The sequence below is a fragment of the Haemorhous mexicanus genome, chromosome 12 (assembly GCF_027477595.1).
Source record: "Haemorhous mexicanus isolate bHaeMex1 chromosome 12, bHaeMex1.pri, whole genome shotgun sequence".
Taxonomy (NCBI): Eukaryota; Metazoa; Chordata; class Aves; order Passeriformes; family Fringillidae; genus Haemorhous; species Haemorhous mexicanus.
The window spans coordinates 10672190-10691735 of NC_082352.1; the positions used below are offsets into that span (position 1 = coordinate 10672190).

The window sequence follows — 19546 nt, forward strand, 5'->3', positions numbered from 1 at the left end:
CAAAACAGTATGTATTTTTAAATGTTCATTGGGTTTGGATAAGGCATATGGGGATATATGCACAGACACATTATTTGATTACTTGTTAATATTATTTTAGTATCTCTATATTGCCTTTTAAAGTTTCTTCAGTTAGATTTAATTTTTCTTTGCTGAATGAAACTTGACATCAGGATGAGATCACCAGATTTCCCCATTTCATTTGAGCTCCAAAATGAGTAACTGATTTCAAAGAATAATTCCCTGGAGCAGCAAGGCCAATAAGTTCTTCAGATCAAAGGTCAGCGAAGCTCAAAGAGGATAATTTCTGGCATACAGTATTTAAGCTCTCCCAAGGAGTGTACTGCAATATGTATCCCCTCCTTCTCCAATAGTTGAACCCTTGTTTTTTGAGAAGACTAATTTGTCAGTGCACATTTTTTTCCTCTGTTACATAAATTATACATTAAAGTGAAAGCTTCCTATCTGAACACACAAACTGTGTGTCCAGAAAGGCTGTTAACCATACCAGGGGAAGGGCTGCTCCTCCAGCAGAAGGTAACTCTGTGCTGTTCCTCCCTGAAGCACCTGCTGGGCTCTGGTGCTCTGTGCTAATGCCAGTGGCTTTCAGCTCGGTGCAGGAGCATGGTGGTGGGGAGGAGGGAATGCTCTGTTAGAAACTTTGTTTTGACAGAAAACCCAACAAAGGACACTGTGGCAGGGAACAGCCACCTCCTGCAGGATCTGCTTCACAGTGCTGTGCCTAATGCAGTCTGCCATGCCTTTGTCATTTGGGATGCTGGCCCTCAACAGATAAAAGGCAACTGTAGAAGTCTTTTGGCCATCGTGTACTTTTAAACATTGAAAAGAATGTGTGATAACAGAAGTGGATTTTTTTTTCCAAATGCCTGTTCACTGTCCAAAGAAGCTAGGGGTCATACCAGCCCAGCTTTCATTTATTTCACATTCCTTAGAGCAAGACTGGGTGGGATTGCAAAAACCTCTTTTACAGAAGTGTTTATCAGGTTATAACTGTTTGTGAAAAACCCGTCACTAGTGCAGATGAGGCACTGAAAATCTGGGAGTGTGTCTAATAGTTATGAAGAACCACTATCAGTGGTTATGAAGGCCCAGGTTACTTTTTCATTTCTTGTTGATTTTAGCATGTAGCAACAAAGCTGGACTGAAGTAGACAAACAAATGTTGTCTTTTGTTGTATGGGGGTCTTTTTGTCACCTTACATTCCTTTTCTAGGAATGTAGAGTTGTATTCAAAGGGCAAAGTGAGTATAAAGCAAACAGCACTTCGTCAGATATGCTTCAAAGTTATGTATTGGAAATAATATTTATTTAATACCAGTCTTACCTGTGAGAAACACTACACAATGCCTCCTAAGAAGCAGTCCCTGCTCATCCAATAACACCAGCTTAAAAGAATTAGGGAAGAAACTGCTGTGAAGCAGCTTTGTCTTCCTTTTGTCTGACCTTCCTGCTTAGCTTATGTTTGGTGTAAGGAATCCTAACATGACTTAGTGTAGAAATCAAAGCATATCAACATGTCAGTACGTGTACAATAAACTCCATCGACCTGCTATAATGCAAATTACATGTGTGTATTGGGAAGCTGGTGTTAGTATAACCTCAAAACCACCAGTAAGTATCACAAGACAGGAAATTCCCAAGGTCAGCATTTCAAATTTATTCCCTTTTCTTTACAGTACACCCATCTTAAATAGCCTATCACAATTTTGAAAACAAACAAACAAAAGTAATACAATAATGTTAAATTTAAACAAACAAATGTAGTGCAGTGTGACAATGTGAATGTTGGGGCAGAAATCTACTGGAATTTCTGAGAGTATGAAGCTATGGTAATGGGAGTTGTGAGAGTTTTATTTTCGTTTGTGTTTTGGTGGTTTGGTTTTGGTTTTTTGTTGGTGTTGTTGGTTGTTTGGTTTCTTGAAGCTAATTTTTTTATTTTAAACATGAAAGTCCAGGAAAATGGCTAATGAAGTATCTTAACTTCTAGCATGTTAGTGACTTGCTTTCCTGGAAGAATGGTTGGGAGGCAGCTCAGCAGTGTGGAGCACCAGGAGAGCCAGTAAACCCAGTCTGAAGTGGGTCACCCTGAACTGGAGGGGATCCTCGTGTCCCCTTTTTTGTAAGGAATCTGACTTGATTGAACTGGCACTTAATGAGATGCTACTGCCAAAGGCACCCCCAAGAAACAGTTCCTAACATGGCATTAGGATAAAGGCTTTGGGCAGATGCAAATGCTGCAGTGCAAGAGAGGAAAATGTTGACTTTAGGACCCGTGTTTTTTGCAACTTTGCTGGGTTTTGGGGAGTTGGAAGGATTGCTGCTTTATGTAATGGAGTGTGGGCATAATGTTAGCAGAGGTGTGTGGATGTATAAAAAATCATGTCTAAAAGTCTGGAGGTAGGGTTAAAAAGTTTGTGTATATTTTCATAATGCTAATGAAGAAAGAATTAGTTTTCTTCAGATATAGGGTTTCATCATGTGCAAGGCTGAATGCCCCTGCAGAAGCCAAAGGAACAGCTATTAAATTCGAGACCTTTGTCTTTTAAGCCACATGAGAAGCATATATCTTTCTGTTATATATCTGATATATGTTGTGATAGATATTAATATTGATGCTCTTTATGACTGCTATTGATTTATGCAAGTGCCTGATGTTTTAATTTGAAACTTGAGTGAAATATGCTATTTCATGCATTGAAAAATTGCAGCTTAACCTTTTTGGCAGGTAGTGTTGCCTTCTTGGAAGGTACTAAGCTTTGTGTGTGTTTGAAGAGTGAAACTGGAACAGAATGAGGGCTTTATTTCAGCTTCATTACTTCACTCACTTCTGGTGGATGTGATGGGTTTTTGCAGTATGTCAGAAACTTTCAATATTTTGCAAATTATTCAACTTATTTGCAGTAACAGTTCTGCTGTTTTATATTCTCATAATACTGTGTTTGAACTTCCTGTGACTCTAGTGATGTTTGTAGGAGAGGCTGTGTACCAAAAGCTGTTGGTAGATTGTCTGCTGAAATTATCCCAGATGTGTGGTGAACACAAAAGCAAATCAAGTATAATGATCCTCTCATACAAGTGTGCTGATATCAATTTCACTCTAAATATAAAGACAGATTTGCAAATATGAGACTGCTTTGACATTTCCTTATAAGCATTTTTTCTTAAATATGCTTTTCGCAGTGGCTTTGCCTCCAGAGAAGACAGATGGAGTTTGCACTGGAGATGAAAAGAAAGCAGAAAAAGAAAGTGACACACGCACAAGTTCCAAGAAGCAACTGAAATTTGAAGTAAGTCCTTTGTATTTTAAAGTTTCACTGTACTGACATAATTATGGTAGAAAAATAACCTGTGGACCAAATAGTGTCATCTGATGCATGTTTATTGCTCCCAGTGTTTGTAGTGGGTACAGGAGGCAGCAGAAGTGGCACAAATCAGTGCCTTACTGTCAGTGCTCCATATCAGGTGATTAGTGACACTTATTTCCAGGTTTGGAGAGAATCAAATGATGGTTATTTCTCTGCAGGATCTGAAATGCATAGTAAGAAGAAGCTTTCAGTTTAACCCTTTATTTATTAGGCCAGCTACCATATTATCAAATCTTTAGATTGACTTTCATGGACTATTGCACTTGGTTAAATCTGCCTAATGTAAAAGATGCCTGTGAAAGCTTCTGCAATGATTGATCTTCAGTGCCCAGATCTCCAAAGTGAAATAACCCTGACCTGGTACGTGGGAAATCCATCTGGTCACGTGGCAGGAGGAGGAGGGTGATGAGTTCTTTGGGCTATTTCCTTGTAGGCTTGCATCTGTAGAACATCATATAACTGTCAGACATTGTGTGCAGTTGGCAGATGTTGTTTCTGTAGGGAGTGTTTTCATTAATATGAGTATGGAAACATGCAGTCACCCAGCTAGTGGGTTGTCTGTCTTGGTGAGGAGGAAGATATTCTGGCACTAGCAAAAAACAGCACAAATATTCATCTCTGCACTCCAGCCTTTTGGTGCTGTCAGCTTCTCTAAGTAATGAGCTTTGTGTTTCCTCAGTTGATGTTTCAAAGACTGTGCAGACACCTTGCAGCATGGCTGGAGTGTTCTTTTCCTTCTCAGTCTGGTACAGTTTTATATTTTATTGTTTTAAAGCAGATTAGGGGGAGGTAGGTTTCTCATGGGTAGTTCAGGTGTTGCTTTTGTGCCTTCTGGGGAAGTGACTTTTCTTTTTTCCTAGGTTTTTGGGTTTTTTTTCCCCCACAGCTATAACTCTTTTTCTAGGCCTATTTTATATTCTACCTTGAGTAGCAGACATTTGCAGACAGGAAAGGCATGATAAATTGCAATTAACAGTGCCTTGACATTTGAACATTGGAGGACACCTGTCAACATGGTTGGTGCCAGAGTAGCTGGAGCTCCCCTGTACCAGCAAAGTCTGTGCTTGTTCCCAAGTAGTTCTTGGCATGCCATAAAGGTTAGCACTTGGTTCTAGGCACCGTGACTAATGCACGGAAGGTTTCCATGGCTCTTAACTAAGCAGAGCACATCCTCACATAAAGATGTTATGTTAGGCAATGTGGGACAGGGAAGTATTAATATGTGGCAAGAAACCAAGTATTGATGTTTTTTTCCCTTGTTCTACAAATGAAAGTTTTCCAGCAATGTAAGCTGGGAGCTAAGAGACTGGTAAATGCTTCAAAGGTATGAAAGAATCAGAAACCCAGTGTTGCGACAAGGGGTCTAAACCTGAGGTGAAAGTGATTTGGCTTTTAAAGGTGCCAGGAATGTTTATGTAATACGAAACTGTGTTTCCACAGTGGAGCGTGGGGCACTTGGCAGCTCTCAGCCGGGCTTGCTGCAGCTGAGAGGAGGCTGCCTTTGAACTCGGCAGGGGACGGGGTGCCCATAGCTGCTGTAGGGAATCGGTTTCAAGTCGGAAGATCAACCAGGTGTTTTGAGGTCTATCATGCTAAAGCTATTTGGGGCTGTTTATTTTACTTGCATACAGTGACTTTGATTTTAATTGCACTATAACTTCTCTGTTTTGCCTTTTTGTGGCTCTGGATAATTCTGATTGCACAGGCCTTGAGAGACAGCAAATGATTTGCACTCAGGTGACTGGAGTCAGTCAAAGTGCATCCTTTGTTCTTGGTTTTGGTTTGGGGATTTTTTTCCCCTTTAACAAATTGATTCTTTCAGATTTCTACAGATCACGTTGTCATTAACAAAAGCGTGGTTAAAACAAGGAGCAAGCTCTACTCCCAGGTTGTTCTTGCCAGTTCCAAGGCAGGCTCTGTTTCAGGAGCTTCAGTGATGTTGAACTGCACTAACTCTGACAACTTTTGCCTGTCAAATATCTGTGTTGAGGACAGATGTCTCTGTGGTGGGGATCTGTGTCCACACTGCATTAATCCTTACTCCTGGCCCTGTGGTTTGCCACCTCACTCTGTCAGTCTGCTTCTGTTGTCTTCCTCTTCCTGAGTTAGGAAGAGGAATTTAGGAAGTTCCTCTTCCTGTAGTTTTTCCTTCTCACGTTTTAGTGGGGAATCTTACCATGTTTCAAGAGCTTCAGGGAGTAGTCTTCTTGTACCTTTTCCTGTTTTCTACATTGTAGTAGAAAGCAAGTTATGATTTCCCTGAGGTGTAGCCCAGAGAGTTAGGAGTGTTGTGAGATTATGATGGGACCTCTTTGTTGTGGTGGACAGAGACCTCTCCAGGACATACCCTGGGAGCTTCCTCCCACAAGGGAGGGAGGAAGGAAGAAAGCAAGCAGCATCTTACAGAGTCTCCTCTGCAAACAGGCCTTTTGCTGTAGGTAATCAGCTGCTCTTTGCATGTTTCTTAGGAATTGCAATGTGATGTGTCTGTAGAGGAAGATAACAGGCAAGAATGGACCTTCACACTGTATGACTTTGATAACAACGGAAGAGTCACACGTGAGGTAAGCAAAGTACAGCTGCCTTTATGTGCAGCACTTGCTAACAAGAGAAGTGTTTTATAACAGGAACATTTTTTCTGCTATGAAGTAAAGGTGTCCTGCCAACTTAAACAGCAGTTTCCATGGACCCTTCCCTCCTAGAAACAATCCCACCAGTAGTTTGCTGTTTTCAGATCTACTGTACCCGTTTTTAAGCTGATTGTTGTTTAATACCTGAGATCAGCCTTTAAAAAGTAGTATTGGCATTTGAGGAGGAAAAATAGCTGAAACAACTGAACAGCTAAACACATTGTCAAAATAAACCCCTGCAAATGTATATTGTTCTGGCTTCTCTCCTGCTTTTCAGAGTTAAGCTAACCAAATAGCAAGGTTGCTTGCTGACATTCTTTCCAACAGTACTAACTATACTCTTCTATTGTTTTTATGAATATTGGGCTGATCTCTGCCTTTTCACTCCAAGTATAAATAACACTGATGATGTTCTCTGGAGGACCATAAAGAATGGCTGTCAAAGCATACCTGTGTGTATGTTTTATTATCAGGATGTCTTCAAGCCAAATAAGAGGATGTATTGATTAGGGTTTAGTCCTTTCTGAGAACTGTTTCTGCTCAAATTGAATAATATTTCTTCTAGAAGAATGTCTTTTACTTGGGATTTATGCCGTGTGCTGTCATTGATTTTTGTGATGTGTGTTTACTGGCTCCCATGCCTTTAGATAATCAACTGAAAATCAAAGGCTTTTTTCTCTCTTAGATCTGATCCTGGTGCCTGTGACAATTACTAAAAACTGTTTGAAAGCAGCGGGGCAAATACTGAAAGTGCAGTGGCCTTGGACACTAAAAAGTCTGAAGCAAATTTCTTTTGACATTGCCAAAGGTGGTGGTTGTTCAGGGTTTTTAACACGTATTTGAACATCATTACAAGGCTATTTTTATTTTCTCTGCTCTGATAGTGCTTTGAATAGTCAAGTGAAATCTGTGCCCCTCATGCACAAAAACAAGCAGATGAAAAGTTGCAGGCTAAGTCCAGATTTTCAAATAGGAAGATGAGATAGAGAGGGCAAGAAGGACAGGTGAGGTGAGGAAGTAGTACTGTGTTTGCTAATGTTTGTGGTACAGAGACTAGAAAAATGAAATAACTTGCTTGAAGTCTCACAGGAACCTAGTGGCAGATTGAACCCAGGTCTTTCAAGACCCAAGGCTAAGTCTTCATTACAAGATTACTGTGGCTCTCAAAAATAGGGGAAAAACACACAAAACCCAAACCCACACACATGAGTGTCTTTTACATTCAGGCATGGAATTCCCATTAATGTCAGTGGGGGTTCCATGTGCTGAGCATAATGAGAATATGCTTTCAAGTATGTATACAATAATTACTTGTGATTATGTGGTACACCAAAGAGCTTAATTTGACTGTACTTTGAGAATATGTTACAGCCAAATTCTACCTCTCCCTGCTACAAGAGCAGACTACAGCTTAACTGAAACCAAATCTGTGCAGGAATTGAATATTACACTGCTCTGAGGTCTGGAGGTTGCTACATTCAGGCTTGAACCTGTGCCAAAAAAAATTCTTTCATCCAAGGGACCAAATAGGTTGATAATTTTCAACTCTTTACATGTGACCAAAGATAGAAACAAGTAGTATGCACTATTCCAGATCTTCCCCTTTATGTCACATGCTTCTTTTGCAATCTGTTCCACGGCCATTTATATAAACCATCTTCTTGGTTATCTTCTCTTGAATCCAGGTGCAATTTATGAGGAGTTTTTTTGAGCAAGAATGACCAACAATAGCAACTCATAGATAATCCTGGCCACAAAAGAGGAATTTTAGTCTCTTAATATGACATAGAATTTCTTGTTCTCCTGGCCCCTGGGAGATGGGCAGATATAGTGTGCCTGATACTGTCCTTTGCTAAGCAACTCTGCTCCTGTTCCTGCAAATGACTTAACGAGGGGGAACATTAAACATTTGAATAGTTTCAATTAAAATTAATAAGAGACATGTTTTCAGTCAAAAGTATGTGAAGTGCATTGCTGGAGCAGGGACAAAATGGGCAGTCTGAGGAAGAGGCAGATCTGTACCAGTGCCCTTTAGTGAGCTGATGAAAATGCATTCAGAACCAGTCAGCTTTTCTTAACAAAGGTCCAGTGTTCTGGTGAGAAAAGCTTAATATGGACCTTTTCTCCTTCTTGGAAAATTTCCTTTTAATGTCTCCTGGATTTATATCTGGATTTAACAGAGAGATTTTTTCAGTTAGTTTTTTACCTGTAGACCTGGAGGTGCTTTGCAAAAAGAAGTCAGTGGCATTATTCTTGCTTTTCACCACGTTGTAAAAGCGAGACAGTGGCAAAGAAGTGGCTTGCCCACCCACATCCATTTCATTTGATTCCAAATCATTGTGTTTAAAACATTGTCCAGAGAGTTTCCAAAGGAATCCGGTGTTAAAGTTTGTAAGACACACATAGGTGGGGAGCAATTTTACTGATGCATTGAATTGGCTTTTTCATTCAAATGTAAAAAAATTGTAAATAAGGTGCGTGTTTAGTTGATACAACTTCCCTTGGGTTCTGCAGAATGACAGATCACTGCTAGAGCATTCAAATTCCATTTTAGTGAAATTTCTCCTGGATCTGACAACGTCTTCAGAACTTAATGTGCTTTGATTTCCTCCTAGAGTCTGTACGGCTTATTCTATAGTCCTTATAATTAGAAATTCACATCTAGTCATGCTTCTTGAAGAGATAGGCCCGTTATGAAAGCATAATTATTGGGATGGCAAATTGTAAATTAACATTACTGTATGTTATTAAACTTCTGCTTTTTCTGTCATAAAGATGACCAGTTCTCAGCCCTTTTAGGCTTAGTGGGAGATAACTTTTCCTGCTGTATGTATATTACAAAACTTGGCTAATAACACTTGCCTTCATTCCATAAGCCATAAGAGGACAATTCATTATGTACAGCAGGCCTTTTTAGAACTGACAGCTGTGCTGTAATTATCTTCACATGAATATTTGTAATCGGACTTGAAACTTGGATAATTCAACTAATTTGTTTTGATCCATGAGGTTTTATATTGAGCTCTCTGAATGTAATTATGCTTCATAAACACTAGCTTGGTTTTTTTTTTTTTTTTTTTTTGTAACCAGTTCTTCCTTGTAAAATTGAGTTTCTTTGCTGAGCAACTGCACAGGAATAAGCACAAAAGAAAGTTGCTTGACAGGACAAAAAAAAAAAAAAAGAGAAATTTCTTCTAGAGCAGCTTTTGAGCAGATAGCAAGTGAAGTTCCTTTTGCGTTCCAAATAAGAATGATTCAAAAATGTATGTGATCAAACAGAGCTGATGTTGCAATAAAAACATCCTGCTGTATGTAGAAATCAGACTACAAACAAAGTACAAATGAGACATTTGTATTTATCTTTTTCCAAGGGAAAAGTAATGAACTGATATTGATGTTTCTCTTCATGCATTTTTAATGCTAAAATTGTTCTTTGTATCTTACATTAAGTACCCAATTTTTCCTCTTATGTTTCCTTTGTGACTTGTTCTTTCCCTTTTTAGATTCTTTTACTCCTATACTCTGATGAATAAAAAGGTTTGAGCTTATATCTGCATTCAGAGCTCAGCACCAAGTCATTGACTTGGGGAAGGATATTGGCTTTTTTGGGGCAGCCATTTATTAGCCTGACCCTTATCTTGAAATTTGTTGGTTTTCACTGTGTTTGTACTAACTCAGCATATAGAAAGAGCAATGAAACCAATGGATAGAGCAGCAGTGCCTGTTTGTATCTGTGGCCATCACTTCAGTCATTAGAAATGATGGCTTCATGTCAGAAATATTAAGAAACATTATAACTTTCTCTCTTGGTTTTAAGGGGAGTCAAAGAATTCTTTCTCTGGCAAACTACAAAGACTCAAACTGAATCTTTCAGTTTTATTAAACTCTTTGGTTTTGGGGGTGTTCTCTGGGGTTTTGTTTGTTTGGTTGGTATTTTGGTTTTTTTTGTGGTTTTTTTTTTTTTTTCTGAGGAGAGGCTGGTAGTTTAGGGTTTTTTGGGGGTTGTTTGTTGGTTGGGGTTTTTTTGGGTACAAATATCTCATTCTGTTAAATTAATTCTAATGGAAAAATCTATTAGTGTCTTCTACAAAAATCTCTAATTTGCTAACAAGTCTTGTGATGATAATCCATGCTAATATGGGAAAAATAAGGTCATCCCTGTACTACTAATATTCCTTAAAAACAGAAAATAATACTTGGAATAGGGACTTTCTCAGTCTCACATGTGTTCTATAAGGAATAAGAAATACTTCAGTGCTCTCATTCTTTTTTCAGACCCATTGGTTCCTTTGAATGTTAGAAATGTCTCTGATTGTTATAAATTACTGTTAATCTCCTGCTGGAGATCCATAAAGTATTCTGCAGATAGATGGGTGAGAGCAGCATACATGTGTGGACTTAACAAATGGAAATATTTCAGGCAATTTATTAAATTTTCTCTTGTTAATATATTTTGTTGCACTGGCTGCTTGATAAAAAAGGATGGGGTTTTCACCCTGGAAAAACCAGCCGTGGTGTTCAGTAAGCAAAAGACAAATAAATCTGGGTATGGCACGTGCTGGCTGTTTGGATACTACTCAATGAGCATTTGTTTTCCTCTTTGTGGAAAAATATCCTAGTTTCAGTTTTTGTACTTGTTTAACCTAGAGATCCCAGCAGAAATTCTGCATACCAGAAGCCCCTCAGAAGTTAGAGTCATGCAGAATACTTCCCCTCTATAATATAATCCATTTGCTATGAAGGAGAGAAATATTTTTGTTCACTCTTGTTTTTCCTTACCCATATAATATAGTAGTCTAAAAATACACTTTTTGTGGGGGAAGGGTCAAGCAGTCTAAAGCAACACAGATGCAAAATACCATGATTTGTAAAACTCATAATTCATTGTGCATAAAAGTTTGATTCTTTGGTAGGTGGGCTCTGAGTCATGCTGGTTTATGTATCAGACAAGAGAGCATTTAACTAGGTTTTACTCTTGATCTTTGCTGAATTTCTGGAGGATGGTGAAATGCACAAGCTGGTGTGTAGAAGGTAAAGCTGTCTCAGTGGATTTAGGCAGTTTTTTAATGAATTTAAATGCAGATAATGTTCAGTGGGACAGCTTTCAAGGGAAACAAGTCTGCTGGCAGGCTACTGGAAGATGAAAATACTTTCGGGGTAAATATACATGTAACTATAAAATACAGAGTGTGTAACATATATCTTAATGGTCTATTGCTTCCAATTTGACAAGAAACCATTACCATGTTAGCTGCCAAAACAGGGCTGTGAGAAAGGGATCTTAGAGGCAGTTCAAATTTCATTGACAAAGACCATTCTCAGTAGATCAGTGCCTCAGAAATTCACGTGTTATAATTGTGAAACAGTAATTGTGAGGCTACAGGAGGCTCAGGCTGCCTTGAGCTGATACCTGCTCAGCCAGGACCATGGTACGTGGGACAGAATGACCCGAGCAGCCTTGTTTGACCAAATCAGAACTGTCAATTTGCTGAAATTCCCAACCCCAAATTAGGACCACAAGTAAATGAATCCTGTAATGAAAACGTTGTTGTCTGTATTTAGAAGATCAGCATAAGCACTGAGTGGTTGCTCATGGCTGTCCCTAACCTCGATCTTGGGACACATCCAGAGTGAGCACCATGTTCTGCAGTGCCAGAATGCAGGAACTTCAGGGCTGCATGTTGAACACATAACAAAATGCAGAGGCAGCAGTGTGTAAGTCCACAAGGGTGCTGAGTTCTCTGTGCAGTCATTTCACAGCCTGGACATTAATTTGGCTTAATTTGGGCCTGTTTGGCTGAGACATACAACTTGTCCTGATGTGATATGCATGTGCACATATTTGTGATTTGCCAAGTATGTGTCACTCAAATGCCACATTTTGCCTTCCCTGACAGCCTTTGGGAGTAGTTTTTAATCTGCTGAGTCAAGCAGCTTGTTGAGAAAGACCCTCACAGAACACAAGAGGCAGATTGTCAGCCAGTTAGGAAGTTAGACCTCAGCCCTGAAAAAAAATCATGTCTAAGGGCAGTGGGGGATTTTCTGTCTTTGGTTTTTGAAGCTAAAATAGAATGGATGTACAAGCATCTGACTTTACAAATATCTGGCATGGCTAAAAAAAGGAAAAAGGGCAGATTATTGTCAGTGAAAGGGTTGATAATAACTTCTTGCTAGCAGCCTTGTGTGGAAAGATGATATGTTGGCTAACCAACACTTGTCCAGGAAAGCCCCACTCACCCATGTGCTGAGTGTATGGAGCCCAGTTAAAAGTAAATACTGTGCTTAAGTGTTTTGCTGAAGGAGAAGGTAGTATAGTACAGTGCTCCTGAACATGACTTATGGAGGGTGTATTAAACGACAGATATGGCTTGTTTGTCTGTTCATGTGCTATCCTGGTTTTTTCCTCTTAGATTAAATAAAAATTCAGCCCTTCAAGCTTGCTGTTGGATGTGGCTCGGTCTGGCCACATTTAGAGATCTGGCTAGATCAAATTAGGGTGGAAGTGTGAGAATGGAGATGCGTTAAAGAGCTGTGAGGTGTCAACCAGATTGACACAGAGCATTCTGTCCCACTCACAAGCTTTAGACAGTGATTGTCAAGAGCATGGAAAGCAGCTACTGACATGTAGTAACAGCCCATATAGACTCTTGCAGCAACGAGACAAAAAATATCAGTGAAAAAATAAATGAGACACTGCAAATTCTGCTCTCTTTTTATGTATATTGTCTTGAACTTACAGGTCTGGAGAAATTCTCCTGAGTGCAGACAAGTTAGAGAGGTTACATGTTAAGACCAAGTCTCGACCCTCCCCCCTAGAATTTAGTTATTCATTCTCCCTATTGAGCTGGAAAATCATCTACTGTAATATCATTGGTCCTGGCCATAAGGTCAGTATTTCCCTAAATTCTGTGTGAGTAGAAATTAGTATTTCTGTGTCATCTTTAAAGCTGGTTCCATAATGAGGACTGTGTGGTATATTGACTTCTAAAGTGGTGGGGGGCTCCATTAGGCCATACTAAACTTTGAGCTGCCCATGTTACAGGTGTGACTCCTGAGCAAAGGAAAAGTTGTAGGGGTTTTGAATTTTTGTAGACCTGACTCTTAATCCTCAGAACCCTTATACTTAACAAAAGATGATTTAGGTATTTCCTTTGTTCTTGCAGGCATCTGGAAAGAGCTTAGGTAGTAGGATAGATCAAGGAAAAGGAAGACCAGCATGGGGAAGTTCTCAGAGATGCATTCAGTGGGCTCTTTATAGCCTGCAATGATCAGAATGCTTTATCAGAATGCTTTGGCCTTAGGTTGGTGCCCAAGACCAGTTTGGGTAAAATCCCTTTGAGGAAAAGCAGTGAGCCAAGAGATCCCCTTTTCATCCTGGCAGTTTAAGGTAGTACCCTGTTTGAGCCTGGCTGGATTAAATCAACCTGGGAGACCTTTGAGCATCACCAGCTACTACACAGTGTTTCTCCTGTTTGAAACCATTGGCTTGTTAAAATTGGCTGGTGTTCTTCCCAATATAGCCAGATGTGTAAGCCTCTGATCACAGTCCCTTGCCTTCAAAGAGATCTGTGAAGAAGGTTCTGTAATAGGCCTGACTGGATAGTATTTGCAGTTCAAAATGTGTGTTTAAAACTGGTTGAATTTTGCAAAGTAACCTAAACCCCAAAACACAGATGGTAGAGTGACATGCAAACTGACATAATTTCTTTCCAAACCTGAGGTTAACAGTTCTGCTACTTTTCTTACTGATTTTCCTCTAGTTAATCAACCATTTAACTATGCCAAGGGAAAAAAAACAACAAAACAAAACCAAACAAATAGGAAGAGTGTAGTGCCCAAGATTTTCTTCAATTGGTGTATTTGTTTTGGCCATGTGAACTCAGTTTTTAGTGGAGGATAAATGATTATCCCTGGGTTCTCTGTAAATCAAAGAAAATAAAAGGCAGAACACCATTTTGCTGGTTCAGAGCTTGGGAAACCTGCAGATCTTGTGCTGTTGTTATTGTTTTGATCTGCTTTGCCCCAGTTCATGAACCCATTTGATGAAGATTGTAACACTCCTGATTGTAACCGTGCAAGTTGAAATCTTCTAAATTCAGTGACTTCTGAGGATACCTCAGCATTTAATAGTGCCAAATCCAAAACAATTGTAAGCACTGGAGCTGTGGGTTTGATGCCATTTTCACAGTGCTGTGTTCTTCTGTGTTTCAATCCTCCTCCAGGACATTACCAGCTTGCTTCATACCATCTATGAGGTAGTTGATGCATCAGTAAACCATTCTCCCAGTTCCAGCAAAACTCTGAGAGTGAAACTTACTGTGGCACCAGACAGCAGCCAGAAGAAGAAGAGTATCTTGTTAAATCATACTGGTAAGAATGTGCCATCAGCCATTGGAAAAATGCAAAAACTTCCAGAGTCCCTTGAAAATCCATCTCCAAGCTTTGTTAATACAAATACAAATGTACTTAAAGGCAAATAATTATGTGGGTCTTTTAAACCCCATAAAACCTGCCTGCTTTGTGATCTTGATTGTAACATTACCTGCCCTCCTTTCAGTGTCTCATTAGCAAGTGAGGGTTCCCCCTTCTGATGGATGGCTTCTTTTGGAAGCAGCAGTAACCCATATGTAGTGTAAATGTCTTGGTGCACTGCAAGGCAGATCTAAGGCCTTCTTGCACCACTTTATCTCTGCTGACATTGCAGCACTTGGTTTGTGTGGGAGGAGGTGTAGGGGTATAAAATGTTTCTTGCCAGTGCATAGCTACCAGTGCTGCTGGATAAAAATAAACAATTAAGCATAAGTAAACTTAAATAATCTGTGCATAAAAGCTGTACATTTTCTGTGCTGGCATAGTCTGCCATTGTAAAAATGTTTGTACCATGATGGCTCATCTAGCTTATCTTCACTGTAATAATAATTGTATCAGCATAATTACTTCAGTAGCTAGAGTAGTACTAAATTGAAATACTTAAAAGTATTTAAAATAATACTTCAGTAGAAAATATAGGCATCAGATCTAAAAGGAGAGCCTGGTCACCTCAGTTTTAATAAAACAATCACTCCCTCAAGAGCAGACAGGCAAATTCTCAGTGCTGGGGAGCTACGTGGTGCATTAGGACAGCTCTGAGCCTGTCAGGGTGAGTGTGGCTGCACCTGGGCTGCCCCATGGAGTGCAGGGTAAACCCAACCCTGGCTGAGATCCTGCAGTCCAGGTTACCTCTGAATAAAATCTGTCCTTTGGGTGAAAGCAGGACTGAGAAGGTTTCAGGAAGTGGTGCATCACATCTGATCTAGTGACACAAACAGAGGTGTTGGCAGTGTGGAATGCTGGCTGTGCTGATCAGCAAGGACAGCAATGTGACAATAATGTACTTTCTGCTGGCAGATTTGCAGAGTGCCAGGCACAGAGCTGAAAACAAAGCTAATGAAGAAGCAAGAAGCTCTGAGAAGAAGCAGAGAGCTTCCCTCAGGTAAGGGGAATGAACCCTGGCTCCTGACAGGCACTCTGAGCAAACCTCAACCATTGATTCCTTGCTTGCTTGTTTTATTTTCAAAAATTACTTTATAATAGAAGAATTTCAGGAGTTTTCATGGTGGACTTAAAAGCAGATTCCATAGCTGGATACTTATATTAAAACAAACAAAAAAGAAAAATAAAAACCCTGGAATTTTCTTTTTCTGTGAGCTCTTTGGAGGATCTGAATTGTCTTTTTAGATGCCATCTGCAAATAAGCGAGGTTAATAGCAGAGCTTTTTGGCTAAAAAAAAAAACCCTTTTCCACTCCTTAGCAGCCATCTCCTGCCTTTCTCTGTCCTCCTTCCAGCCCATCTTTTTCACTCATCAACCCAAATAGTGCCAAGCTTTGCATGGGCTAACTTGGTTACCAGCTCATAACCCAAGCAGAATGCTAGCAGGTCATCTTAGTGTATATTTGATATATTTTAGGATTTTATTTTTCATAACAGAAACTGCTCATAAGGGAGAGGGAAGTGTGTGCTGAAATGTTACAGTGATGACATTGACTCATTAGTTTTGTTTGTTTCTTCAGCTGCAAATTTGAAAAAGAAAAAAAATAACAAACTTTTGGCTCTCCTTCGATTTAGGGATATTTGTCTGGATACATAGCAAATTTAGGAGAAGGAGCATTCAGTCTTATTGAAACTGACAAGAGAACAGTACCTCCCTTTTTTGGATGGAGAAAAAATGCTAGTGAGTTATCCCAGTCAGCAAATCCCAGTACAATCAAATTTCAGATTAAAAGAAGAATAAAATTACTATTAATCTTGTGTCAGCAACTCTGCACAGAATCTTCTATGAACTGAAGAATACTCTGTGGTTTTATTTGCTGGCCTAGATGTGGTGTGCAGATTCTCTCTGCCCATTAGCAAAGCTTTGTCCTCTGTGAATTCAATAGATTGGTTTTGTTTGATAATCTAGTGCAAAAATCCCTTTTCAGTTTGAAGTTCCCTTCTTATCCACCTTAAAGTTCTGGCTCTGCAAATGTTTTTATGAACAGCAGGCATTTCCATTTAAATCCACAGTCATGGAAGCATCAAATGTTGGGACAAAATGTTTGTCCTACTCATTCCTTTGGTGAGAGGCTTCCTCACAGAAAAATCTGTGTCTTGAGCTGAGTAGGCTCAAGCACCAGACAGTGGTCAGCAGCTGCCAGTTTTTGTTACATCCCACTAAATGTAGAAGGATGAAGAGTGTGCTGTTCACACTGTCTGTGTTTCAGGGATGTTTGTGCACTCTGGCCAAGCTGACAACCCTCAGGAAAGCTGCTGAGGCTCAGGTCAGAATCTCACAATATTAATGCAGTTGCTTTCCCTTTGAAAGCAGCAATAAGAACTTCTGAGAAGTGCACACATTTCACATGTTCAGTCACTTAGGGAATTCTAGGCAAGATGTGATTAATATTCAAGATAAAATGGATAGAAAAGTTTTTATCCTGAAGGTTGGGAGATAGATGGGTTGGATTTTTCATTTGCTGAAAGCTCCAGGCAGGAGTTTTCACCTGTAGGGCTAATATGAGTATCAAGATAAGTAGCTAGATTCATGGCTAGATAGCCTGGTTCTCCCTGGCTGACTTAAACTCTGTGTTCTCAGTGAGTGAGGCTCTCAGGGGATGTCCCTGCATTTTCTGCCCTGTGCTCTATTCCCCTTTCCTGCTCTGTTGTTGTGTGCTTCGTGCCATCAGGATGACACATCAGCGTGGGAATTCTAGAAAGGACTTCCATACACCCACAAACACTCCAGCAGATGCCCTTTTTCATTAAAACCAGAACCATACCAAGCCCAAGCCCAGTAACAGCACTGTGTTTTTACAGTCCTTGGTGCATGGTTGGTGCCTGCCCAAGTCCTCCCATGTGTTTGCAGGACAGCACAGAGGGCCTGGGTGCCAGACACTCCAGTTCTCAGAAGTACTTGGAGTTCCTTTGACAGTGGAGCACATCTCTCATCAGTGCATAATTGCTTTGCTGTGTATATTTGCATGAATATTGCTGAACGTCATCTTGCATGCAAGAAAGTTATTAGAATGTAGGGCTGTGGCACTACTGGCATCATTTTTTTTCCTCTGTCTTGATGAGAGATTTAATTTATTACAGTAACAAAATAAAAGGTTCCCTGTTAGCTTCATTTCCATGAGCAGTGCTGGATGCAGTGTTGCTTAATTGTGTTGGATCAAACTCAATGATGTTTTTTCTGGGTTAGCTGTGAATTGTCTTCAGCACATATGTTCAAGTCCCAGTGGTTTCTGTAGGTGATTCATGCCTGGCAACTGCAGTTAGGCGAGTTCTAGCCCCTGAGATCTTTTATGTTGACGTGCTAAAGTGTAACAACACAACAAGTGTAAAGTTGTGTCTGATGCAGGAAAGGTACTGAGTTGTTTAAGTATCCAAAATGTAGAGAATATCTGGACATTCCTTTTTTTTTTTATTTTTTTTTGAGAGTAGCCCATGTCACTTTTCAAATCTTTAAACCTTACCTGCTTTCCAGGCAGACTCTCCTCCATTCAGGAGACTCTCCCTCTATCAAAGTAGAGCAAAAATGATTCCAGTTAGGTCAACTCTTGTGACTTTGATAAAAGACACTGCAGACCTGTGTGACAGAGACACGAGGGGCCTCAGTTCTGTAATGTCCCTGAACAGTACAAACTAGACCAGGAAAGCCATTCATGCCAAAGCTCAGGGGGATCAGCAGCCTCTGGAAACTTGGAAATGTGTTAATAGACTAAAAGCAGAGTACTGGGCATTATACAGTACAGAGCCCGTATTTAGCAACTGGTGTAGGATACAAGGCCAAATTCTGGTGTTAGGCTGACATCAGTGCTCTGGCACAAAGAAATAGCAAAGCCAGTCTCGTGGTCTTGGAGACTGAATTGTCTGAATGACAAGCAGCAATTTAATCAAGGCTTTTCTGCTTATACTGTTTGTTATATTGAAAATATTGTTCATATTTTCAGACTTCCCATTTAAATTGCTGAATATAATTGTTTGGCATTATGGGCTACAATACTGTAAACTTCTGCCTGATTTTTTTTCTGCCTCATAAATGAATGGTATTTCAGATATTCATTCTCAGGAAATAGTTCTGCTATAAATAAAATTGCAAAGCTGAGCAGGAAAAGAAGTTGAGATTCTAAAGCCAGCGTCTGATCTGACCTTATTAATTATATTTTGGAAAGCAGCAGTTACCTCTGAGTGTCCTACCAACACCTTTTCTTCCCAGGCTCTCTCTGGTTACTACACCTGTGCTGTTGCCTGTCTCTCTGAAGCAGGAGCACATGGACATTGATCTGGATTACCCCAGCACTTCCTCACAGGGGTGGGAATGGTCATGAATCAAAGAGCAGATTTTCTTTGGCGTGTCCTAATTAAAGAATCGCTTGAATGATTTGGCCCTAAGACAGAAAGTAATAAATGCTAGGAGTGGTTTTATTTGCTTTTGCACATGTGATGCAATTGGAAAGCTTCCTTTGCTTTGCAACACCAGGGTTGATTTATATGAGGGGAAAGAACAGTCAGTTTAGGCCTATCATCATAGCAAGTCTGGTCATCCACAATTTCAAGCGTTTGTTGTTTCTTTGTGAGCAGCTCCTGTCACTTCAAAGGGTCCATTAGTTGTTGGTTTGCAGATGGTGATAAGAACTTTAAAGAAGTTCTGCTGAATTGTAATTTTGCTTCCTGCTGACAGATACCACCAGAGTGAGAACAATCCAGAGCAAAGTGGGTGCTATCGTCATTGTGTTGATGAGAACATTGAAAGGAGAAACCACTATTTGGATCTTGCAGGAATAGAAAACTACACATCAAAGTTTGGGCCAGGTAATTTATGTTGTAACCTCAAAATCTTTTGTTTCTTCAGTTGCATGTTCCATGTCAGGGACAGTGAATAGTGAAGCTGTGTGATTTGTCTGTAGTGACTCAGGAACAGGACTGTGAATACTGCAAGGTAATTACTGGTGAAGGTGGTATCACAACAGAGTGGGTAATGTGCTGCAAGGCTGCTTTGATGTACTTGTTTG

The 19546-nt window shown here is 39.9% G+C and overlaps 1 protein-coding gene across 1 annotated transcript in view; it reads left to right on the plus strand.

Annotated features, from left to right (window-relative positions):
- NKD1 (NKD inhibitor of WNT signaling pathway 1) overlaps window positions 1-19546 on the plus strand; it is a 110557-nt gene that overhangs the window by 83512 nt on the left and 7499 nt on the right. Inside the window, exons 5-9 of the mRNA XM_059857085.1 lie at window positions 3201-3307; window positions 5854-5949; window positions 14238-14385; window positions 15403-15487; window positions 19216-19346. Of these exons, the coding sequence (XP_059713068.1) occupies window positions 3201-3307; window positions 5854-5949; window positions 14238-14385; window positions 15403-15487; window positions 19216-19346 (567 nt within the window). The remainder of the gene's footprint in view (window positions 1-3200; window positions 3308-5853; window positions 5950-14237; window positions 14386-15402; window positions 15488-19215; window positions 19347-19546) is intronic.